The 25831-nt window shown below is 40.3% G+C and overlaps 1 protein-coding gene across 20 annotated transcripts in view; it reads left to right on the top strand.

Annotated features, from left to right (window-relative positions):
* Window positions 1-25831, top strand: part of LOC124247772 (phospholipid-transporting ATPase FetA-like) — a 130092-nt gene that overhangs the window by 53043 nt on the left and 51218 nt on the right. For 13 of the 20 annotated variants that reach the window (XM_046677472.1, XM_046677448.1, XM_046677509.1 and 10 more), the window contains 9 exons: window positions 4193-4251; window positions 9098-9211; window positions 9995-10093; window positions 11705-11766; window positions 16078-16150; window positions 16520-16590; window positions 17652-17734; window positions 18473-18631; window positions 20744-20832. In XM_046677472.1, coding sequence (XP_046533428.1) covers window positions 4193-4251; window positions 9098-9211; window positions 9995-10093; window positions 11705-11766; window positions 16078-16150; window positions 16520-16590; window positions 17652-17734; window positions 18473-18631; window positions 20744-20832 — 809 coding nt within the window. Of the gene's footprint in view, window positions 1-4192; window positions 4252-9097; window positions 9212-9994; window positions 10205-11704; window positions 11767-16025; window positions 16151-16519; window positions 16591-17651; window positions 17735-18472; window positions 18632-20743; window positions 20833-25831 lie in introns of those variants that run through there. The other 7 variants (XM_046677552.1, XM_046677555.1, XM_046677455.1 and 4 more) reach the window with 6 other exon arrangements.

A 25831-nucleotide genomic window follows, 5' to 3' on the forward strand; every position in this document is an offset into this window, starting at 1 on the left:
GTTGTGCAAACTGAAGTTTTAACCACTTTTCTCAGCATTCTCGCTTTTCCTTTTTTAGAGGTATCTTATGAGATCTGACTTTGTTGCCCTCAATTCCTCTTCCCCACCAGGTGAAAATGCTACTTTCCTTTCTCCTTCCTCTTCTTTCGTGACAGGTCTGGTATCAAAGAGCCAGAACCAGGCAAGGGTAGTCCAACCTCCACTTTGGAGTCTTAGTCTGCCTCTAACTCAGGCTCTGAACTTTGGCATCTACCTGCTTTACTTTACTCTTAACTCAGAGAGGGAGGTATGTGTTCAGTTGCTGTGCAGAGCCTGGACTCCATGTACCTCCTGGATACATGGGTTAGAGAGAAGAGCCTACTGTGCTCAGATGAATTGCTGGGAAAACGTGTTAGACCTTTATTAAATTAAAAAATAATCAATGATATCTAGCATTAAATTTAATAAGAAATATGAAATTCAATAATAAAATATTAGGACGTTATCAAGAATCATAAAATAATATTTTTGAATAAATGGAGAGACTGCACTCGTCTGTTGGGTATAGTTAGAGCGGCAAATGGCATGGGAGAGACTGATTTTACTCCCAATGCCTGAGAAAACTGAGTATGAACGTAGCAGAAATTAGCCTGCTCAGGGATTGAATAATCTCAACACTGGGAGAAGCACCAGTGCTCCCCTGGTCCTCTGCCCAAATCAGGCAGCTGTCTGGGCCCCTAAGAAAGTCCCTGCACAAAGCACAGAGGCCACGCAGCAGCTAGAAATTCTAGACACAGCTAAATGATCTGAGCCATACATGTTCCACTTCTTTGGATAACCTAAGCCACAATGGTTAGTGGAAGCTCTTGTATCACACGGTTGTAAATAAGCCACTAACTAGTCAAAACAAGGCACAGCAAGTCCATCTCAACTTCCCCTAGTAATCACAAGAATGAAACAAGAAAGAAATGCACTAGTCCAGTAGAAGAGACTACAAGCTGCGTAGCTGGGTGGTAAACCTAGTCCAGGGAAGACTCAGCCACTTGTTTATGGATTGCCAGCAAGGTGACCGTCCAGACGTGATCATCACGTACAAAAGAGTGGCTCCCCAAGGGTACACCAACATCTCTCTCTGTCGCCCTCACAGCAATATTGTATGTGACTGGGTGGGGGCTAATCACGCAAAATGTCAGCTCTAAAACCAAATTAATCTGTATAATCCAAACTTGTATACTCTCAAATCCTTGTTTAAAAGTAGCTAAACATCCCAGTTTCACCTTTCCCACAGTTTGTGCAAACCCCTCAACTTCTTCATAATTCTCTCTGTTTTTGCACTGCTCAATGTGCAGACTTCAGCCCCTTAGATAGTTTCTATAAGAAGTTTACTTGTGTTCTAACTTCATGATGTTTAGTAATTTTTGCTAATGACTAGAGGAGGAATGGAGGAAATTATGTAAAGAACCATAAGGGTTCCTGTCTTATCATCGGCTCTCTCTTCAGCTATCTTTCAAAAGTCTATGATCCCTGCCCCCTGAGACATGCAGTGTAATTTCCCAGCCTGAGTGTTTTTCCCATAAGAGGTAATTCTGCCTCTCTAATAACCTACTTTCACTCCATCCCCAGATTCTAGTGAATAAAATTTTCTTTGTCTTCATCTCTAATCAAAACTCCAATCTTGAGAGAACTGGAAAAAATGATTCTGAAGCTTACCTAGAACAGAAAATAGAAAGAATAGCCAAGAAGACTTTAAAAAAGACTTGCTATCCTATATTAAAAGCTGCATAATTTAAGAGATGGATAGAACAATGGAACATAACAGAAAACCCAGAATCACATTCAGTATATTAGAATTTAGTACATTATAAAAATGGCATTTAAAACCAGAGTGGGAGAAACTATTTGCAAATCATATGTCTGATAAATTACTTTTATCTAGAATATATAAAGAACTCTTATAACTCAGTGATAAAAATGTTATTGACCCAGTCTAAAAATGAACAAAGAATTTGAATAGATGTTTCTCCAAAGAAGATATATAAATGTTCAATAAGCACATGAACAGATACTCGATATCATCATTAGTCACTAGGGAAATGCAAATCAAAACCACAATGAGATATTACTTCACATCCACTAAGATGGTTAAAATAGAAAACACAGTCAATAGTAAGTGTTGGGAAGGATGTGGAGAAATTGGAACACTCATACATTGTGAGTGGGAATATAAAATAGTGCAGCTGCTGTGAAAAACAGTTTGCAGTTCCTCAAACCGTTAAACATAGAATTACCATATGACCCAGCAATTCTACTCCCATGTATATACCCAAGAGAAATGAAAACGTCCACACAAACACTTGTACACAAATGCTCATAACAAGCTTATTCATATTAGCAAAAGGATGGAAACAAGCCAAATAGTCATCAGTGGATGAATGGATAAATAAATGTGGTATATCCATACAATGGAATACTATTCAGTCATAAAAAGTAATGAAATACTGGTACATGCTACAACATGGTGAACCTTGAAATCATTACACTAAATGAAAGAAGCCAGTTACAATAAAGCACATACTATTCCATTTATATGAAATGTCCAGAATAGGCAAATCCATAGGACAGAAAGTAGATTAGTGTTTGCCAGGGACTGGGGAAGGGGAGAATTAGTACAGGTATGGGGTGTCTTTTGGGGGTGATGAAAATGTTCTAGAATTAGTGGCAATGGTTGCATAACCTCATGAATATACTAAAAACCACTGAATTGTACACCTTAAGGGGGTGAGTTTTATGTTATGTGAATTATCACTTTTTTAAAAAATTGAACAGTTGCAGGGTTGGGTTTCTAGGAGCTGGAACCAGAGACTTCTCTTAGAGAAGTGAGGTGAGTAAGTTCGAGATCAAGTAAGAGTCTGTAGCCTAGATGAAGAATCTTTGAGGGCCAAGGAAGGAAATTCGTTTCTAGTCTTGGGATCCCTGAGCCAAGGAGAACTTTGGAGGGCTGGAGGAAAATAGACATTCAGTATAACTCAAAGGCAGAGGGATTGCTAGAACCTACTCTCTGAGGAGACAAATTCTGTGGAAACATGGTCTAGGAATTTCTAGAAGCATGAAAGGTAGAAGGCTTAACAGCAGTGTCAACCTTCAGGCCAAATTCTAGGTTGCTTGGTATATATGTTATCCAGGCTCAAGAACTAGGAAGCACTCATACCATATCATCAAGTAATTCAAACGTCTTCTCCTCCAGGAACACTTCCCTGACTGAGTAATTCAAACATCTTTTCTTCCAGGAACACTTCCATACCCGACTTTCCCCGACTTCCATCCTCTCTTCTGTGCACCCCTAACACCCTGTTGCTATCAATATCACTGCCCTTACATTGGATTGACATTTTCTTCTATGTTTGTCTTCCCCACTAGGAATAGGAATCCCAGGATGGTCAGGGATGGTATAACCCTAGGACCTAGCACACGGCCTGACCCCTGCCAAGAACTCAGTAAATGCTTGTTGAACCAATGAATAATTGAAGAGACTATAGGAATGTTTCATTCAGGACAGAACGATCTATTGATAATATGCATTTTTAAGACTTTTCATGGTAATGGACTCACTTATTTGTAATAGTTTGTGACACCTATGTGTTTCGATATGATGATTTTGCCATGTGTTGTAGTACCAGGCTCACTTCTACTAAACTACAAGTCCTTTGAAGTCAGGGACTCTGTCTTACTCATCTTTCTGTCCCCCCACAGCATCCAGCACAGTGGCTTCTGTGCAATAGATGCTCAGTAATGATTTATTAATTTAAATTTAGGCAAGCAAGTTTAGGAAAGGCTTCCTTGGAAAGAACCTCAGATATCTTAAAATAAGGTGCTGGAATTGACTTATAAGAGAGGGCTGGGTTTCTGTTTGGCAGTAACGTTGGTGCAGACCATCCTGTTGTCTGTGGGGACATAATCTAGGAATACTAGAAGCATTAATGGTGGAGAACTCCTCAGAAGTTACTTGCTTTGTTGCCTCCAGAAAGCTTGAACACAAGAATTTCCATTTTTATTGTATTTCTTGATTCTTTGAATAAAGAGACAAAGTCCCATTTGTAGACAAAAATCCTCAGTGAGAAAATGTGAGGATCTAGTGGAGTCATCACTAGCAGCCAGCCTCCCACTCTGATCTATAGAGAAGCATCCTTCTCATCATACCTCTCCTCTTTTTCAGAACCAGAGAGATGTCTGCAAGCCAACAACAGAGAATTCAATACTCTATTTGGATATCCCGTGAGTATCAGCCCTCAGGCTATTCCAGATGCGGGCTAGTATTCTCCTCTGTCAGTGAGGCAGGAACCTTGTAGATGTAGATCCCACAATACAGGTGCTACTTTGTCTCAAGCTCCTATACAGTGAAGGCTGGTGCAGTGAAGGCTCAGAAACCAAAGTTAATCGAGTGACCTAGGCTCAGGGAAGAATGTATCTCAGATTTTGGGTTTTATATATAACTCCTAGAAAAGAAATACTGTAGCTTTTTCTTGCACAAATGAAAGCATGGGTTCCACAATTTCCTTTTTTCACTTAGACGTCTATCTATGACAATACATACAGATCAACCTAATTCATTTAATAGCGGCAGAGTTTTCCGTTGTGTCTATATACCTTAATTTATTTAACTGGTCTTCTATTGATGAACATTTAAAATGTCTCCATTCATATCCTGGTGTCCCCTCAAAAAAAAGAAATATCTCTGGGGGACCAGCCCAGTGGCATAGTGGTTAAGTTTGCACACTCTACTTCAGTGGCCGGGGGTTTGTGAGGTTGGACCCCAGGTGCAGACCTATACACTACTCATCAAGCCATGCTGTGACAGCATCCCACATACAAAATAGAGGAAGACTGGCACAGATGATAGCTTAGGGACAATCTTCGTCACATACACACACACAAAAATGTCTCCAGTATTTAGCTATGATAAATGGTCCTGAATGAACACCATATATCCTGGCACATGTGTGAATATATCTTATGAGAGTTTCCCAGAAGTGAATTAACTGGGTCAAAAGGAAAACACATTAAAAATTTTGATACATTTTGCCAGATTTCCCTCTAAAAAGATTATATCCATTTATATTTCTACCTACAGTAGATATTGCTCACTTCTCCATATTCCTGCCAAACTGGGTATTATCAATCTTTTTCATCTTTGCCGGGCTCTTAGATAAAAAATGACATTCTGTTATCTATCTTTCCCTAATTTTGAGTGAGATCAATAATCTTTTCATGTTAATTAGCCTTTTGTACTTCCTTTTATGGAAACTACTTGTTAATGATCTTTGCCCATTTTCTATTGGATTGTTCATTTTTCACTTATTTATTTATTTATGAATTAGTAACTCATAAAAAGCCACATTTAAAAGCCATGCTCCAACACCCCATTCTTGTCCACATCTGCTCCCTACAGGGAATCACTTTTATTAGTTTCTTGTGTAGTCATCAGTGCTCCTTTGTGCAAATAAAGCAAATACAAATATATATTCTTAATTTTCCCACTTTCTTATACTATTCTGTACCTTAACAATATGTCCTGGAGATGTTTTCATAATAGCTTTTTTCTTCTTTCTTTTTCAGCTGCATAGTATTTCCTATGGAGATTTAACATAGTTTATATAACCAATTCATTATAAATTGACATTTGGGTTGTTTCCAATCTTTTACAGTTAGAATCAATATCTTTATACATATGTTATTTCATGCACATGAAGCTATATATATCTATATATATATATAACTATAATTATATAAGAATATTTATAGCCATACATATTTTTCATATCTGCAGGATATTAGTTTATAATTTCTGAGTTAGGTTCTGGATAATAACAACATTCAGGGTATGGCCGTGGGAGCAGGTTTTCCCCATCTCTATCGTCTCAACCTGCATAAGAAGCACTATGGTGCAGCAAAACTAGATTTTGGCATCAGACAGACCTGAGTTGAACACAGCTCTACTCCTTACGAACCTTGCATCTTTAGGCATGTTATTTAACTTCTCTGATCTTCAGTTTCCTTATCTATAAAAAGGGCATAATAATGTTCACCTTACATAGTAGTTGTGGGAGTTATATATGATTGTGAAAAAAGTTAGTTCTTTTTCTGTAAGAAACTATTACCCCTTGAAAATAGTCTCATTCATCTCTGTATCCACAGTTCCCATCACAATATTTAGCACATAAGTAGCATTTAATAAATGTGCTAAATTTTTTGTCAGTGCCATTGAGTGGATTCCAACTCATAGTGACCCTGTGTACAGCAGAGCAGAACCCTGCCCGGTCTTTTTGGACCATCCTCTCACCTTCTGGCACTGTCTTAGACAATGCTCCACTGCTATTCACAGGGTTTCATGGCCAATTTTTTCCGAAGTGAGTGGTCAGGTCCTTCTCCTGGTCTGTCTGAGTCTGGAAGTTCCACTGAACTCTGTCTACCATGGATGACCCTGCAGGTATTTGAAATCTTGGTGGCATAGCTTTCAGCATCACAGCAAGATGCAGCCACCACAGTATGACAACTGACAACTGGGTAGTATGGTTCCCTGAGCAGAAACAAACCTGGGGCAGTGAGAGCTCCGAATCTTAACCGCTAGACCACCACGGCTGGCTATATGCTCAATAGTTAATGAATAAATAAACAAGTTTGACTGATTCTTATGTATTGAACAACCATTTCATTTCTTTGGCCATACTCATTGCTCATTTTCCTCCTATTTCTCTAATTTCCTCCATTCCTACTCATTTTCCTCTTCCCAACGCCTAACTACTGACGTCCATTATGTCCTTGACCTTCTGTTCTCCTGTATTCCCCCATTTAGCCATCAGTCAAGTATCACTCCCCAAGTAAATAAATAGCCCAAACCAAAATCTACCACCTCTATCATGCTTGAATTTTATCACCTCTGCCAAAAGAACTAAACACTGAGGAAGTTCATAGTTAAGCTGACATTCTACGTTCTTGAGATATTGCTTCTGGTTTGATGTTTAAGAGTAGAACAAAACACTCTAGTTGCCAGGTTAGTAAAGAAGTACTGAGACTTCTATCTTGAGGCAGAATCAGCATGGCTTTTGTCTTTGCGAAACAAATGAGTGAGTAGAAACCTAAAATACAATAATTAGCTATAAGATCAAATGGAAAATCAATAGTAAAGGCCAGTGCTTCAGTAAGGCAAAAGATCAAAAGATCTTTGAGTCCAAGTATCAGAACCATCTGGACTTAGACACCAAGAAATTCAGAGTTTCTTATGATCAAAGAAAACTATTTCTATGTTAGAATAACATACTCTCAGGGCTGGAAGGGCCCTTAGAGATCGTTTAGTTAGAACTCCATTCAAGACAGACCTATGAGCTTCTCCCAGGATAGACCTTGTTTAATTCTTTTTCAGCCTCTACTAGTATATCCCAGCATAGGGCTGTGAACAGAGCAAGCCTTGAGAAATGTATAGTATTTGATTTATTATTAATTGCAAAATCATGGAGAAACACCAAGGAAATCTTCATTTTAGCTTGGCTCTCTAAATTCCAAAGTGCTAAGCTATGTGACTAGCTTCTCTTCCCTTTGGAAATAGACCTTGGGTAAGTCTTGACTGTGTAGCCTGTCTAGCCTTCCTGGGAAAGTTTTAGCCTTAGCACTGAATGGTTTTTGGTTCTCCAAGAGAAGGACTCTGAGCCTTCCCAAGGTAGGGCCCAGCAAGATTCTTCATACTTGAGCAGTATCTGTACTCCAGGACTGCAGGTGGGTTTCTTCTTTCATTTTGGCCTTATAGATGGAAGAGGTGGGAGAGAAGCCCTGTCCTTAGGGAATTATTCGGGGTCATTCTTCTGCTTTTCTTGAGCTCTTAGATTCAAGCTCTAACATCTTAGGTTGAATGATTGAAGACCCCAATGTAGAAAGTAAGGTGGTCCTGTCAGCATCTTGAGATCAGGATTGAAGACGTAGCAAGTTCCCATTTTCACTCAGCAAAATAACAGCTTAGATGTAGGCCAAAACTAGTCAGACTCTCTCAGGACAGTTAAGGGGCAAGTGATTCTCCAATGCTGACAGTGGCCGATGTAGGAACCTTCAGAGGACTAAGGTTGAAAGACAGTAATTTGCCTTTGGCATCTGACATCCTTCAGCATTGAAAGCAGCATGTAAAGGCACACCAAACTGAGTGTGCCAGGCTAAGAAAAGCCTCATTAGAGAGCTCTGGATTAGCGCTAACACAGACGGCAGACTGGCCTACTGTTTAGGGCTGAGGAGGACCTTAGGGACCAGAGGGTAAGACAAAAGTGAAGAATTTCAGATTCTAAGAAAGGAGAGTATTTGGATGGCTGCACAAGTGGATTGGGGCCCAGGGACAGAACAATCCCAACTCCATGACTTGTGATCTTGGGCAAATAACCTCAATTTCCTCATCCTCAAAAGGTGATCGTATAGTACTTCCCTCATAGGGTCGTTGTGAGAATTAAGTAAGTTGGTACATATAAAATGCTTAGAACAGTGCCTTGCTCATAGTAAATATTCAGTAAGTGTAAATTTTTATTGTTGTTTCTTTTCTTTTCTTTTCTTTCTTTTTTTTGAGGAAGATTAGTCCTGAGCTAACTACTGCCAATCCTCTTTTTGCTGAGGAAGACCAGTCCTGAGCTAACATCCATGCCCATCTTCCTCTACTTTATACGTGGGATGCCTAACACAGCATGGCTTTTGCCAAGCGGTGCCATGTCCGCACCCAGGATCTGAACTGGAGAACCCCAGGCCGCCAAGAAGCGGAATGTGTGAACTTAACCACTGCGCCACCAGGCTGGCCCCTGTTGTTTCTTTTATTATCATTAATATTATCAATAGCATCAATAAACAAAGAATTCTATCCAGGCAGAAAGGCATTCTGTCTCCTTTCCAAAAGTCTCATATTGATCAGTCTTGCCATCTTTGCATCCTCTAGGCCTCAAAGAAAAGGGGGAGGACAAACATTTCTTCCCTCCCTCCCCCCTGTGGTGGGGAACTGGCTTTTTCCCATTTTCCAAAGTGATCTTGGTCCTTTTAGTTAAGACTGAGAGATGGGGTCTTTTGTTCCTCTAATGTGCTTGTTTTCTTTTACTTACAGAATAATACCATCAAGACCTCAAAATATAATGTCCTTAACTTCTTGCCCCTGAACCTGTTTGAACAGTTCCAGAGACTTGCAAATGCGTATTTCCTCATTTTGCTATTCCTACAGGTATTGCGTTTTCCAGAGTGTTTTATCAGCCTTGCTGGGGTCAGGTTGCATAATCAATCCTTCTCCTCCCTAAACTGAAAGATGTCTTCTTTCTTTAGATAACAGCCAGATGGCGTCTCACGCCAGTCCTCTAGAGTAGCTGTGGTCAGGATTAGCCAGGGGAAGGATACAAGGTCACCAAATCCCAAGGAAGGGGAGCACCCTCATCATGGCTGCTTGGCCACAGTTCAGCTTGACATAGGAGGCCCCGGACTCTTTAGTCCAACTACAGCTGTAAACCCATTCTTCCTTGTCTCAGCCTCCCTGACAGAAAGTTAACATGCAGGAGTGCTGAGGAACAGGAATGGTTTAGGCCATAAGAGTACCAGCAAAGGGCCAGAAAGCAGGGCAGGCCCAGATTGGGAAAGAGGGACAGATGGTCTCATTTTCCCCAGTGCTGAAGGGGTGTGGGAAGATATGTAGTTTTCCCAAGTCTGCTCTTACCCACTACCCCAGCACCTTCATTATCCGAGGAGAATTGGACTTTTGCCTCCAAGACTAAGGTAGTAGAGTTCAGGACAGAAAGGTGGCAACTTACCATCTCCTCTTCTTTCATCCTTTCTTGGGAGATATTTACTTATATTTGAGGGGTATATAGAGGCTATAACAGTGTAAAGCTACTAGGATAGTTGAATTTATTAGGCACCTATGGAGGAGAAAATGCTGGTGGGGGTGGGGATTCGGAGGAAATATATTGTCCTTTAAGCTTTCTGACCCAAGTTTCTCTCCCCTTCCCTCTCACAGTTGATTCCCCAGATCTCCTCCTTGGCATGGTACACAACTGTGATACCACTGATGGTGGTGCTGTCCATAACAGCAGTGAAAGATGCCATCGATGACCTGGTGAAGTGGCTTCCTGGGCCTCCAGTCCCTCACTGTACCTAGTCAGTTTGGGGGACAAGAAGGACTTCCCAGAACCACCTAGTGCTAGGAAGAAGTGCGGGATGGAAAGAGGTGTTTCCTTTCTTTGTTTCTTTATCCATTCCAGAGGAATACGTAGTTCCCTTAGGCCCAAGATTGGTGGTCTATGAATGGCCAGAAAGGGGCAATGCAAGGCCTTTCTCTGTCTTCCTACTTCCACCACTTTTAGCGCCTTTTCCAGGCTTTCTTCCATCTCACTTTTAATAACCCACCTCTTCCTTCACTTAGCGTTCTTCAAGTTTGCTCTCATCCTTCTTCCTCCATTCCCCCTTCTCCCATTTTTATATTCCTCTTCCCTTCCTTCCTTTGACCCCTCCTCCCTCTTCCCCTTGTTCTTACCTTTCTTTTCCCCTTTCCACATTCCTCTTCTCTCCAACTCTCCTTATTTCCAACTTTCAATTCTATCAGGTATGCACAGCTAGGAACCCTCTGGTTTTAGAAAGACTCGTGACACAGGCGGAGGCTGACTCCTTTCCTGGCCTTGGAGGGAGAAACTGGCTCCCAGTGAGTGCTGCACGGCTTCCTCTTTGCTCCTTACAGCAGTCCCGACACAGAAGGCTGAGGATGAGGACTCAGTACCTTGCTTCCTAGTGGGATTTGGGAAGCTGGTCCTGTTGACCTGCTTGCAGCTTCTCTAAGGGAGTCCTTCTGATTTTGCCAGTTTAGATTTTTAGACCAAAGTTTGAGAGCAGGATGTTTCTCCAGCTCTTTCACTGTATAACTCTTTAAACCCAGGGTAAGCACATGTAGTGGTTTAAATTTCGGTCACAATTCAGATGTGCAAAAATGTATCTTTATTTATTTATAACTAAACTCACTATAGCTCATAACCACCACCACACCATCCCAACCCTTTTTAATGAGGGCTGGAAACTAAACTTGCCAATTCAGGATAACCTAGTTACTTCTGGTTTAGAACTCAGTCTCTTTAGGATAAATATTCTGAGAAATTCAGGATTCTCTCTATCCTCTTCCCAGTCCTGCCCCTTTCCCAGGGAGTAATAATCTCAACTGGAAGGAGGGAATTCATGTGAATCCTCGCATCAGGATACATCCTGTATTTGCCCCCTCTCTATTTGGTCTTTGAATGGAAGACCTCTGTTCCTCCTTCTTCACTGTATCCACTGTAGAAGCTTCTGTACATTGACTGTGGTTGGGGGTGGGGATGGGGGATGCTTGAGGAAACTTTCCTTGCACCTATGAAGGAATATGAGGCTCTAGTCCTGCCCATCATTGTGCATTCTCTCCTCTCTGGCTTTTGACGTAAGTTGTTCGTTATTCCCCCAGGCTTCAAATTTGATATTTAAAACCAAGATTTTGTCTCTTTCTTCTCCCTTCTTCTTTTTCTGACCTCCCTTCCCAACTTTTCAGAGACAATCAGCTTCTTGTCCTGGTTTTATTGGTAGAAGGCTTTGGGGGTAAAGGACAATTACAAAGAAGGAGAACTACATTGGGTAATATTTCAAAATATTAACCTTCCACATGCAGTTTGCTCTATGTCTATTTCCAGAACATTTTCTTGTGTAATTTTAGAAAAGGCACCAAAATGACAATCAAGTCAACAACCGTTCTGTTCTGGTGCTGACAAACGGCAGGTAAGTCCTCCTAGGGAGGCCGGTTAGGTAGGACTGGCTCTGGGAGAAAGTTGGCCTTGCTAAAGCTTGACATGTTGGGTGCTTTGGAAAGGTAATTCAGGACTGTGAAAAGTTGGACATGAGAAGAATTTGTTTCTAGATCTAGCATGTCCTGAACTTGCTATGTGACCTCAGACCTTGCCTCAGACCTCTCGGGGCCTCATATTTCTTGTCTATAAAGTGGAGATAATATTATCTAGCTTAGAGGATGCTTGTGAAAATGAAATAATATATGTTAAAGCAATTAATAAAATTATGATGTGGTGTTAATATGCAAGTGATTCTTATTAGTGCAGTGATCAGCATGGAGACATTGGTCTTTAGAACATCAGTGAATTCTGACATGGCTTATTGCCCACTCTACTATAGCCTTTGGTCAGGTCATCTTTTCGTTAATAATCTAAAGAAAGTATTGGTGTTGACCTCATCGCTGTGGTGTTTTGTCATAGCTATCTAAAGTGTTGGGTCACTGTTTATATTTGGCGGGAGCCTTCAAAATTTGAGCAATTTACCTTGGGCAGAAATGGAGGGAAGCAGGCATAATTTCTATATAAGGCAAAATATGAAGACTATCATAAGAGGTACGAAAAATTGTCATAGGAATTAATAAAAATGAGCAATTGTAGCTGATTAAAGGAATCAGAGAAGACTTTCTGGAGGAGGTGTTGTTTGTGCTAGGCCTTAACGGATGGGGAAGAATTCAACAAATAGATTGTATGAAAGGAAAAGTGACCAGTGTGTGCATGATCGAAAAGAAATACAAACCTGAAGGAATTCAAAATTGAGATCCAGGGGTCGGCCCCGTAGCCGAGTGATTAAGTTTGTGCGCTCCGCTTCGGTGGCCCAGGGTTTCACTGGTTTGGATCCTGGGCACGGACATGGCCCAGCTCCTCAGGCCATGCTGAGGTGGTGTCCCACATAGCACAACCAGAGGCACTCAAAACTAGAGTATACAGTATGTACCAGGGGGCTTTGCGGAAAAGAAGAGGAAGAAAAATTGGCAGCAGATGTTAGCTCAGGTGCCAATCTTTTAAAAAGAATTGAGATCCAGTCTTTTTTCATGGTAGCCTTAGACTTAATCATATAATTCTATTACGTGAAGTTCTTTGGCATCTAATCCTGTTATTTGTTGTGGCTGCTGATTGTCACTTATGGGGGATTATTTCCTCAAGTATTTTGGTCTGTTGTAGCCTCCCATAAGATACCACCAAAAAGGTCAATTGTGATTAAAAAGAAAATTAAGGGACCGGCCCTGTGGCCGAGTGGTTAAGTTTGCCCACTCCGCCTTTGGTGGCCCAGGGTTTCACCGGTTCGGATCCTGGGCACGGACATGGCACTGCTCATCAGGCCGTGTTGAGGTGGTGTCCCACATGCCACAACTAGAAGGACCCACAACTAAAATATACAACTATGTACTGGGGGAATTAGGGGAGAAAAAGCAGGGGGAAAAAAAGAAGTAAAAAAAAAATGAAAAAAGAATGGAAGGGAGGAATTAGAAATAAAAAGAAAAGAAAAGACAAAACTGAGTTTATTAGAAAATTTGTGAGGCTAGGGAGTTACTGACCAAGTGAATTTAGTCAAGGGAACTCCCCAAGTAGCTTGAGTGCATAAGGATATTGGAGAAAAATTTGTCATGGAGTGGTTTTAGGGTAGGAGTTCACAAGGAGGGCCCTGGTTAGACTTTTTCAGCCAGTGAGTGTCTGATTAATTTAACCCTCAAGGTGAGGCTGGTTGTTGAAACAGTCTATATTCCAGAAAGTGGCTTTCTTTTCTAGAACACATGGGTCTGAGCAGAGCTGCCATTGAAAAAGTATGTTTATTTTGCAAGTTGTGATTTCTCTTGTTTTCGTTTCTCAGTAATTTTAGTTACAAACACTTGTTTAGTGGCACTTTCTTTATGGGAAATTCTAAGTGGCCTTAGTTGAGGTTGTGCCCCTCTTGAGGGGTTTTGTATTTGCTTCCGCCAAGTAACTCAGGGGTGTCACCAGCTGAGACCTAATTTGGAGCAGGTATAAATTTGAACCACGTACTTCATGAGATTACAGATTCTCAGGGGAGAGTCCTCTGCTCCCTGACCCCCAACCCTCCAGAGTAACAGTGACAAACTTTCTTGCCAGTAGGTTGATGGTTTTTTTTAGACCACTCTTTCCCTAGTGCTGTCGCCCTTACAGAGCCCTGGCTTTATGAGTGGTTCTTAGTTCTAGCTCCCTGCCTCCCAAGACCCTAAGGACTCATCTCTTGTCCCTCTGGTGGGCTAAATTAAAACTCAAGTTACTAATTATTGAGATTTGCAATCCCCTCCCCCACTCAGGGCAAAAGAGCTTCAGAACATTCTTACTGTTCTGGATTTCAGTCCTGTCTTTTTCCCTGGCTCTTTATTTTGTGGTAAGCGTAGCCTTGCTTTTGAAAGAATGTTGGCTTTATTTTATCTAGCATTTCTGAGTGTTTGTAGTAGGAAAAGTACCAGTGTGTTACAGAACTCCAGGAGGTAGCGTTTACATAAAACAGAGAATATTGCCTTCTCTAACTCTCTGACCTTATTTTCCTAAACCGAAAGTTAGAATGCAATGCCTGGAAATTAAAAATGTACGGCCCAACAGGACTGAATATTTTCCATCAGAAGGACACATCTCCCCTCTCCTAAATCTGGGACATGCAGTTATTATAACGTCCAGGAACAAATTGGTAATAATTTGACAGGTCCTTATGTAACAAAATACAAGCTTTAAATCTCCAGGAGAAGTCAGAATGTTGTAGCCCTTCTTGTCATTTTTCACTGGTGAAAATCACAGCAGACAGAATACCAGAGGACCAGCAAAAGTGAACGTGGAATCCAGACAAAATAAAACAAATACTCAGATGTCTTTCTCAGAGGCTTGTAGTTACTACTACCCTTCAGTGCTATCAACTAGATTTGAAAATTAGAAACAAAATAAACCTATTCAGATTTATCTGCATAGAGATGACACTTGAAACCCAGGCAAGGAGGCACAAGAGTATATAAGTAGTCATCTTACAAGGACTTACACTTATGTTATAACAGTCAGAGAAAATTCAATTTGTAATAAGATTTAAAGAAATATAACCCTGGAATTGGAAACAAAAGTTATCTAAAAGAAAGAGTAAATTTATACAAGAGGACTTTTTTTTTTGGATAAAAGAAATGTGGCCCTTCCCAAAGCAGCTATATTCTCAGAAGGGGTGTTCTAGGAGCACCCATGCCTTTGTGTGTCTGGCAAAGCGGTGATGTATGTCATGCCTGCAGATACCATGGCTTCATTCAGAGGTGAAATGGGCAGTGATCTCTAGATGTGCCTTCTCTTTCCAGCTCTGTGGGTGCTTGGCATAATAGAATTGTTGCAAAGGGGTAGCTCATCTTTCCAAAATGCTTATGGCAATGTGAATGTCTTGCTTAGTCCTTTATCAGGAAGGAAGGAATTATGGATCCTATGCAGTTGGGGGAATTGAGGTACAAAAAAGAAGAGGAAAGAGAGCTGCCAGTATTATTGTAGAATCCATTCCTACTGCTAAGCTGCCTTTTATGGCAAGTGTGGATTCTATGGGCTCAAAAGTAATCCAATTTTAACATTAATAAATAAAATTAGTATAGCCATATTATAGTGTACATTTTAGCTATCAAAAAAGAATGAGCCATCAAACCACGCTGAGGCAGCATCCCACATGCCACAACTGGAAGGACCCACAACAAAGAATATACAACTATGTGGGGAAAAAAAAAAAAAAGAATGAGCCACATCTTCTTTAACTGCTCTCTAAGGTGTATTATTAAATGAGAAATGCAAAGTGCAGACAATTATATATCTAATATGTAATTTTTAAGTGTATATGCTATACGTGATTATATCAATTAATATTTTCTAGCAGGAAACACAAAAATTACTCACCGTGGCTACCTTGGGGAAGCAAAACTACTATCTGGGGAGAGAGAAAACTTTACTTTCTCCTTTTACGACTTTTTATTATTTGAATTTTTTTTTACCATATGCATGTATTACTTTTACAAGAATAATTGTGTGTGTGTGTGTCTGCATATACTTCCATAGCATTTTAGAAAACCCTTATAGCCTGAAGTCAAGAGAAATGGGCCCCATTCTTGACTGTAGCAAGGATGCATCACAAACCAGCTTGGTCCTCCTTAGAGCCTTGACTTCATCTCAGCTTCTTTTTTTTTTTTCTTTCTTTCTTGGTTGTCAAAACAGGGCTGTGGGGAAATTCTCAGAGAGCAAGCGTTCAAGGCTCATTTTCTTACAGGATGAAAGAGGACAAATGGATGAATATCCAAGTGGGAGATATAGTAAAAGTAGAAAATAATCAGTCTGTCACGGTGAGTACCTCTTTGGGCTGTGGCTTTTGCTCTTTTGGCTTGAGTGGGCACAAGGGAATCCTTTTAGCACTTCTGCTCCCTCTGCTTTTGGTGACTTTCATCTGCCTCACTTTGCCTCTGGAGATTGACAGCTTCTGTGGTAAGAAGCTTGTTCTGTCCACCTCTCACCAGAGCCACAGGTAAAGTGTAACTAGTTTTAGGAGGGGTGTGTGTGTTAGCAGTGATGTGTCCTAGACAAAGAAAATAAACCAAATGTCTGTAAAATTCTTAGGATGAACATCTTTCCTGAAGTGACTGATTTTGTCATACCATAATGGTAAAAGTCTGCCTTCCTGCTTTCCTTATCTTCTCTGACTTTTCTGACCACAGGCTGATATGCTGTTACTCTCTAGCAGTGAGCCTTACAGTCTGACATATATAGAAACAGCAGAACTGGATGGGTAAGTGTTCTCTCCTGATAGTCCATTAAGATGACTGAGCCAACTTAGAGTGATTTCTCACTAAGAGAAAGCTTTTCTTACAGGATGGATTTTATTCTCAGATGGTAGTGCTAAAGAGGCTAGAAATATCCAGATAAGAGGGGATAGGAGGCCAGACTCTTGGGACCTCAAGTCTAAGGCTAGCTCTTGACAGCAATAGAGCATCCACTGGGTGTAGAATCTGGGTAAATAAACCCAATATTCTTCATCTCTAAACTGGAGACACTCTGTCTAGCTGTATTCAATAATGCTGAGTGGCAGGACAGAGGTGAACAAAACTATAAAATTTCAGAATAGAGTTCTAAAGTTTCTAGGGGGAACAAAATGAGTATGGAGGTAATTATTTACTGATAAAATGCCATATTCTATAAGGGATTTAAGGTAGAAATTCATTAATGTGCAAAAGCTAAGGTCTCAGGACAATGGAGGCCATCTTCAGAGAGCATGTCCTGTGGAGTCTTGTATTGATCTTCATTCTTACAGCTATTCTTCCTGGTGCCCACAAGCTTTTTGAAATGTGGCTTTCATTTTTGCTTTTGTCTCTGTGCATTCCTGTATCAGCAAATGGTTAATTGAAATCCTTCCATGGGTCCTATAAATATTTATGAAGGAAGAAGTATGTTTACCCAGAGGTGTGTGAGGTTCTTACCAGGACCTACTCCTTATCCTTGATGGGAGAAGGTGCCATCCCCAGGTTATTTTGTGATGTCTCTTCAGCTTCTCTGGAGCATCTGACCAGCAAGATCTCATGGGTTGGTTAAAGTAGTGGTAGTATGTTGAAGGGAGCGAGAGCAGGGAGAGAGGGCAGTGAGTGGGCTAACATTCAGCTTCCTTATGGAAGCTGGACACTCTCCTTGAGTGAGGAGAACAGTGGGAGCGACTATTACAACTCAGACCTCCAGTCCAAGCTCTATTGGCAACATCTATGTTCTAAAACCCCTTGAAGAAGCAGGAGAAACTGGACCTGTGCTGCTGTTGTGTATGTGTGCTGTACTCTGGTGACTGTGTGTCCTTTACTCTAGTGAAACCAACCTGAAAGTGAAGCAGGCCATCTCAGTCACCAGTGACATGGAAGATAATCTAAAGCTGCTGTCTGCCTTTGATGGTGAGTTAGGAAATAGGTTTGCTCACCCAAATTTTTGTCAGTAGAGGACTAAAGTATGGTACGTCCATATAGTGAATTCCGTATAACTTATGAAAAACAATATGCAAATTGATATTTATTTACATGTAAGTAACATACTAAAAAAACAATAAGTGAAAAAAGATTATAATAGACCGTGCATAGTATATATAATGTAAACTTTTTTTGGAAACATACATATGTTTATGAGTACATGTATAGAAAAAAAGTTGGAAGGATAACTTCAAAAGATTAATAGCACTTACCTGTACACAATGGGTGAGTTACTTTCTCCTTTTAGTAGTCTATACATATTTACGAAGGGCATATTTTACTTTACTAATCAGGAAAAGTCAAATTATTTCCATTTTGAAAAAAAATACTAGATTTGTTTTAAGTTAAGTAGTTTTTTAATTTCTTCAGATTCAGAGCTCATGTGATCTGGCAGTGATGGTGATAAGTTATCATGTGGGTTTTTCTCTCTCTGGATGATCCATGTCACATACAGAAGTACTCTTCTGTGATGCCCAGAAATCTTTGTCTGCCTTTCTAAAGGGAGCTGGTAAGAAAGGGCAGCAGCTGAGAGAGCATAGGAAAAAGATGTGTATGTATTTTGAAAGAGAAATGTTCTTTCCTCTTTTCAGTTAAGCCTCCTTCTGTCCTGTTAGGAAAGGCCTACAATTACAGAGCCAGGACTCTTACTCCTTCATTTTTCTTCAGGAGAAGTGAGGTGTGAGTCTCCCAATAACAAGTTGGACAAATTCGCAGGAATACTGACTTATAAGGGAAAAAACTACATCCTGGACCATGACAAGCTGCTGCTCCGAGGCTGCGTCATCAGGAACACAGATTGGTGCTATGGCTTGGTAATTTATACAGGTATGTCTCCCTGGAGCCACAGTCAGACCCCCAGCCTGCTGGATTCTATTCATCAGCAGGTTGTGGGTACTTCGTTTTCAGGATGTAGATATGGCGCTCAGTGTATATCAGAACACCGTGGCTTTGAGACACATAGAAAGGGAGGTAGGTAGATGGATGGAGGGATGGATAGATGGATGAGTTAAAAAACTTTTTTCTTGGGAAAAAATGAGTTCTTTTTTTCCAAGCAATGAGCTGCCGACATATCAGCACTGCCTTTGTTAGAGGAATGCTTTGTGTTCCAAGATCATAAGGCATTCATGAGTCTTTCCAACCATATCTGGACACAGGAGAAAGTATACATATAGAAGAAGTACACATAGAATTAGCATGTGAAAGGGGAGAGTATACATGTGGATTACTCCCATGAGGAGAAAATAAACTCACTGCTCGTTATGAAGGAGAATATAAAATATAATGTGAAGGGTTCAAGCCTGAGAAAAGGCGTAGTGGATCATTAGCAGTCCCCTCCTGAGATGTCATTTAGAACCATAATCCCTTATAATTAGTGAGGGATTTTCTTGGGTTTTATGGTTCAGGAAAACAGAGGAAGCTTCTGTGCTACCCTGTGCCCAGTGACAGAGGGCATTGATGACAACAACCACCGTAAGAAGATAGGGACACTGAAGATAGCATCAAGGAAGATTTACCACAGTGAATACTACTCAAGTCAGAGCTCCCCTTCTAGAAACTTCATTCCTACACGTGGAGATCCTAGATGCCTCACTTCTGTGCAAAATAATGGGATCTAAGCCCTAGAGAGAAGCTTCAGAGTCCAGGGAGGCCTTGGTGGAAGCTTCTTCATTGATTCTGCACCAACACTGGCAGCCTCCAGGCTTCCTAGTCCCAAACTCAAAAGATTTGAAGTAGATTTATTTTCTTCACTCTACTTCAGCAGCTACCCCCACACATTGCCACACATAAAAAGCTCATTTTTCAGCAAACATTTTTTCCCTAAAATAACAGCAGTGAGATTACCAACCAGCATAAATTTAGTTAAGATTTCTCTCTGACTCTCGGTTGGTTATGTGGTACTGAAAAATCTTTGGGGGCTTTGGGAAGCTCAGAACAGAAGAGAACTGATGCCACCTAAGAGTATCCCAAGGTGTTCAGTGCAGAATTGGGTTGCTGTTTCTGCTACATGATGACCAAGTTCTACCGTGATCTCTACATCCTTCTGGAAACCTGGGGAGGGTCGGTCTTTGTAAGGACCCTTTGAAGATACTGTCCCTTGTAGCTTCCAGGCTCTGAGGCATACTTCTCGTGCGTTCAAGCCCTTCAAGGAATGCTTAACAGGAAAGAATGGCATAGCTTACGCCCTGCATTCTCAGTGTTTCCCACATATCAGGGAAGTTCCAGCTCCCCCATGTGTAAACGTTGATGAAATTCCTTCATTAGAGTACATGTAAGAATAATATTCAGATAGTAAAAGACCGGATAAATTGCTACCTACACTTCCTTCTAAACCTATGTTGTCTCCGTCATCATATCTCAGGTCAGCACTTTCCAACTCTACTCCCAGTGGCCATTAAAAGCTCTTTACTTCTGCTTACTATCTGCCCTGTCATGAGGAAACATGGAATCTCTCTCCATCCCAGAAAAGTCTCAGGTCCCCAGCTTCCTCCTTACTGCCATTGCCTTTTCCTTTCTCCCTTTCCCAATTAGAAACTTTAATAGAGCATGGTCTAGCAGTGGGCTTCCTCAAAAGAAAGTGGAAATCTCTTTATCAGAAAAATCCCTTTTCTAAGCTAAATAAACTGAATGGTCATGAGAGAGAAGCTTGTGGCTCGTATTCTGAGTTAACTCATCTATGAAAGACTAGACTGTCTAAGGTGCTGCAAAGAGAGGCGTAAGCATTGCTGCACTTTGCAGAAGTAGTTAGGATTATCCTTAAAAACAAATTTTCCATCCTTTGAGTTATTAGCACCAACTATGAGCCTTTCTCCAGAGCTTTATCTTTTGGCTTTGGAAAGAGGTTTGATTAGGTGATCACAAAAGTACGTTTCAACCCAATTTCAAGCCTCTGAGTATATTCAGTGATTCTAAGAGCTGATGTCTCTCTGTTTCACTTAGGGCCAGACACTAAATTAATGCAGAACTGTGGAAAGTCCACCTTTAAACGGACACACATAGACCATCTCATGAATGTCCTTGTGCTCTGGGTAAGTTAAAGACTTTTTTCTGTTTCTTTACGAATAGAAACACTTCCCTTCCGTCCACAGCAGTAGCTGACATTTCCAGTTCAGAATGTGGTTGTTTGAATATCTCAAGCAGTTTTAGGACCCCACATACTAATGTCTGAGGCAGAAAAAAACAGAGCCAATTGACAAGGGAGACTCTACTCTATACCTCTATTGTGGAAGACAGTCACAGTTTGTTTAAGATTTGATGCTTTGATTAGTGGTACGGGAGTGGATCAAGGAGCCTGCTTTAGAAATAAAGACAAGTTTTTTATTTTCTCATAACCAGTTTTGAAAATCACTTTAATAAAACCTTACTGAGACTAATATAACACCTTAGTTAAACTGATGGTTTTCGAACTCTGTTTCTGAGAGGAGTCTAAGGTCTACGCATGGGGAATAGAGAAGATCAAGTGAGTTTTGTTCTGGCTCCTCGTCCTGAATTCCTGCTTCAAGAACAGCAGCTTCACCTTGAAATGTTCTGTAAGATATCAGTCGATAAATAGAGGATTCTGCTGGTAAGAAGAGAAATTTGAAAAGCTTCAATAGATAATCAGCTTTGATAATAATAATAATAATAGAAGTTTAAAATGAAGACTAATTAATCAGTTTATTTCCATGCTGTCGTATACAGGTTGCCTTTATTCTTGTTAGATATGGACAGATTAATTTCTTCACTTTACAACTTCTTTGCATAACTATCAGTTCCAGTGCTGTCTATACTTAATTCCATGACTTTTCATTTTTACTTTCACTTGATTGCTTAAGACTTTGAAAATTCAAAGATGCCTTTTCTTTCTATACATTTCTCATTAATATTTGAATTATAAACTGCCTGTTCTCCACTATTTATTATGGGAATTATCACAGTTCTTCTAAATCCTTTAGATTTAGTAAATGGAGTCTTAGAAAATTAGGAAATTTCATTCAGCTTTGAGACCAAAAACTAGTATCCACTATGTTTCTCTTTCTGCTCCTGTCTGCATAGCTTTCAGCAGTTGAAATGAAGTGACATTTCCTGGTTTCTTAATGAGGAAGACTCACAGCTGAGAATTCAGGAAGGTGATATAGGCAGATATCCCTTTGACAATATTAGGAGCATACATAATTAGACAGTAAGCTAGGTCATTTAGCCTAGGCTGTCTTCAAAATAGGATGTGTCACATATGCCTAGAAAGGTTCAACTACTTGTTTACCTATCTGAAGGGCAGCGATAATACTTGACATCTGTAGAGGGATTTTATATTTTTAGAATATTTTCACATCACTCACTAACTGCAGTCTCACTACATCCATGAACAATAAGCAAGTCAAGAAGTATTTTCCCCCTTTGACGAAGATGCAGATTAAGACACAGTAAAGATAAATATCATAAATAAAATCCCACAGAAAAATAATGGCAAAGACAGTCTATGACTTATCAAGTCATCAGATGATATTTATTGAGAATCTGTTATGTGCCCAGTATGTGCTAGATGTGAGAAATGTGAGGACATGTAAGACCTGGGTCTAGCCCGCAAGAGTCTAAGTTCATTGGTAGCAGGGACGGGGGGGGAGGGTGGTGAGGAGTAAGGCATCACATCAATATGTGCCAGATGCTTTACATACATGATTTTATTTAATAATCACATCTATCCATAAGTTTTTAGAGTCAATGCTCTTTCTGCTATACTTGCTATCTCTCCTTGGGGAGACAAAATTAAAACACATGGCAAGTCCTGTTTAACATGCCAGATTGACCACATGTGGAGAAATTATAAAATTAAAAAGAAGATCCTAAAAGCTTCCAGAGAGGAATAAAAGGTCCTACACAAGGATCAGGAAGCAGAATAGCATTGGTCTTCTCAACAGAACAGCAGAAGGTAAATATCTGTGCCTTCAAAAGTCCTCCAGAAAATTGTTTGCAGCCTATAATTCTAAATCCAGTGAAACTATCAATAATATGCAAGTATAAAATAATATCCATATTTGCAAAAACTTAAAAAAATTTACTCATCGTGCATCCTCTCTTAAGAAGCTTCTAGTGTATACTCAAGCAAAACAAGAGAGTAAACCAGGAAAGAAGATATGGAAGCCGGGAGATGTGGGAGCGGTGAAAGGAAGTCCTAGGATGACAGCTGAATAGCAGGCCTAGAGAACCCCAGTGCAGATGAGAGCAGGAGTATCGAGGGATTGTGGCACGAGTCTCCAGGGAGAATGTAGTTCTCTGCTCAGGTTTTCACAAGGCAGAAGCAGCAGAGAGGCCACATGAATGCCCGGGGCAGCTAAGCTGGCAGAATACTGCTGTGAATTACTACATTTGTGAGGTTATTCATGCAATCTTTTCTTTAGAAAGTATGGAATATTATCTGGGGTATTACGTTCACTTTGGGGCATCCAGTTTAAGGGCATTGAGACTTCCTCTTCAAGCCTAGTGAAATGACTGTAAAGAAATAGAAACAGGAAATAAATAACTAACAGCCCTGACAGAGGATGAAGAACCATCGGCAGACCCGAGAGTTGATGAGTTTTTGGAAAGCAGAAGGTAGATAGATTATACTGATAGATAAACCTGAGTGGTGAGAGCTTCAGTGGAAATATATTCTTCTTAACAGAGCTTAAGAGTAGCTCCAAGCTAGAGTCAGCAGGTGTGGAGAGCAGGCGTGGGATCTGAGGTAATAATCAGGATAATTAATTTTAAAACTGTCCATAAAACAACGTGGGCAGTAATTGGCCCTCTAAATCATCCTACCACCCTGATAGTATACATATAGCAGGAACAATGTATTTGCCTCCAGTCTCAAACAAGAGGACTGCTTTCTAAATAAATTTAACAACCTATCTGTAGAGGACTAGGGCTTCTAATGTGGGTGTCATCACTTCAGAGTAAAACTCACTTTACTTTAAATTTGGGGGGCTCAGGGTGGCCCAGTGGCATAGCAATTAGGTTTGCACATTCTGCCTCGGTGGTCCGGGGTTTGCCAGTTCGGATCCTAGGTGCAGACCTGCACACTGCTTGTTAAGCCATGCTGTGGTAGGCATCCCACATATAAAGTAGATGAAGATGGTCATTGATGTTAGCTCAGGGCCAGTCTTCCTCAGCAAAAAGAGAAGGATTGGCGGCAGATGTTAGCTCTGGGTTAATCTTCCTCAAAATAAATAAGTAAATAAATAAAAATAAATTTGAGGGGCTCAAGTTTTCCTGCAAGCTCCTTGTGTACCCTCGGGTGCAACCTGTCAAACAACTGCCTACCCACAGACTGCCTACCCACACAGAATCCATGGTGCCATCTTCCCAGTCAGGGGACAGGCCAGCTGGGGAAACAAAATTAACCAAAGGAAACAAAACATACTCTAGCAATATAGAGCGATCAAACTACTCTTCTATTCATATTTTTAAGGGGACTAAACGGAAACCAGGAGCACAAAAGAGAAGGATGAGGGTGAACAAATAGAGTAACTGACCCTGGAATAGACAGGTTATAATTTAGGGAAGAGAAAAGAGAAGAATTTGCAAAAAATTCTTATTATTATTCTTAGAAGAAGCAATTGCATAAATAAAATAAGAATAGGTTACTAAAAATAAAAAAAGAAGAAAAAAGCAATCTAAGAACAACAACAAAAGAGAATTTTGGAATTTAAAAATTGCTGAAATTAAAGAGTCATTAAAAGGGCTGAAATAAAGAAAGAACTCTCCTAGACCATAAAACAAAAAGACAAAGTGATAGAATCTATGAGATAAATACCTTTTTTTAATGGAGGATCAAACCAGGTACCCCAAATTCATCTACCAGGAGTATTGGAAAGAGAAAATGGAAGGGACAACATTGTCAAAGAAATAATAGACGATTATGTCTTAGAATTGGAGAAGGGTATGAGTTGCAGATTTAAAACATCCATTAAACATCATGAAATGTTACAGCTCTAAGGGCATAGGGAAGATTCTCAGAATTTTTGTAGAGATAAGAATAAGATATCCATAAAAAATGAGAATTAGATTGCCATCAGATTTCTCACCAGCACCAGTGGGTCCTAGAAACCAATAGGGTCATATCTTCAAAGTTGTTAAGTGAAAATTATTTTGACCTGGAAATCTATATCCAGGCAAACTACAAATGAAGTGAGAAAGCAAACTTGTTTCTAACTTAGGACCTCTAACCTTGCTGGCAGTGTCTGCCCAGGTCTTTGCATGCTTGCTTCTTGCATGGCCTCGTTTAATGCCACCTTTTCAGAGAAGCCTTCTCTGTCACCCTATCTAAAGTAGCCACCCCCACCAAGACCTTCTTTATTCTATTAACCTGTTTTATTTTCTTCATGTCACTTAGCACTAGTTAAGTTATATTTTTCCATTTCTTAAATTGTGTGTCGTCCACCTATGTCTGCAGGATTGTAATTTCTCTGAGAGTGAGGACATTGTCTTTTTTCACCACTGTATCCCCAGTCCCTAGAAATACACCTGACACATAATAGGAGCTTCATTATTATTTGTTGAGTTAGTGAAAAAAATGAATGAACAGCTGAGCTACCAAATTATGAGCCTCTAAGGTAGAAATTATGTCACAGTCATCTCTGTGCTCTTGGGAGTGCCTTGCACCAAGCAGTGCTCAGGAAATGTCTTTTGAATTGTTATTAAATGAAGAGAGGTTCCTGAACTAGCTAGGTTCTTACCAGCTCAGCAGTGTTGTTTATGTGGTATTTTTTCCAGGACATTGTCAATGTAGTTAGATGTAATGCACTCTCATTTTCTTGAAGCTGGAGCAGAAATCCTTCCTGATTTAAACACTTCATGTTTTCCCCATTTTTGGAAATGTTTCTTACAGGAAAATCTGGCAGACACGTAACCTTTGGGGTTTGTGGCAAAAATCAAATTCTTGTTTTTTTCTTTGTGTAGAGCGGAAGCAAGGTGAAGCTTTAGAGCCTGAGTACCAATAAACTCCATCATAATAATAAGAAACAACATATGCAAGGACTTAGAAAGTCTCAGGATGGCAGGGAAAGCTCT

The sequence above is a fragment of the Equus quagga genome, chromosome 1 (assembly GCF_021613505.1).
Source record: "Equus quagga isolate Etosha38 chromosome 1, UCLA_HA_Equagga_1.0, whole genome shotgun sequence".
Lineage (NCBI taxonomy): Eukaryota > Metazoa > Chordata > Mammalia > Perissodactyla > Equidae > Equus > Equus quagga.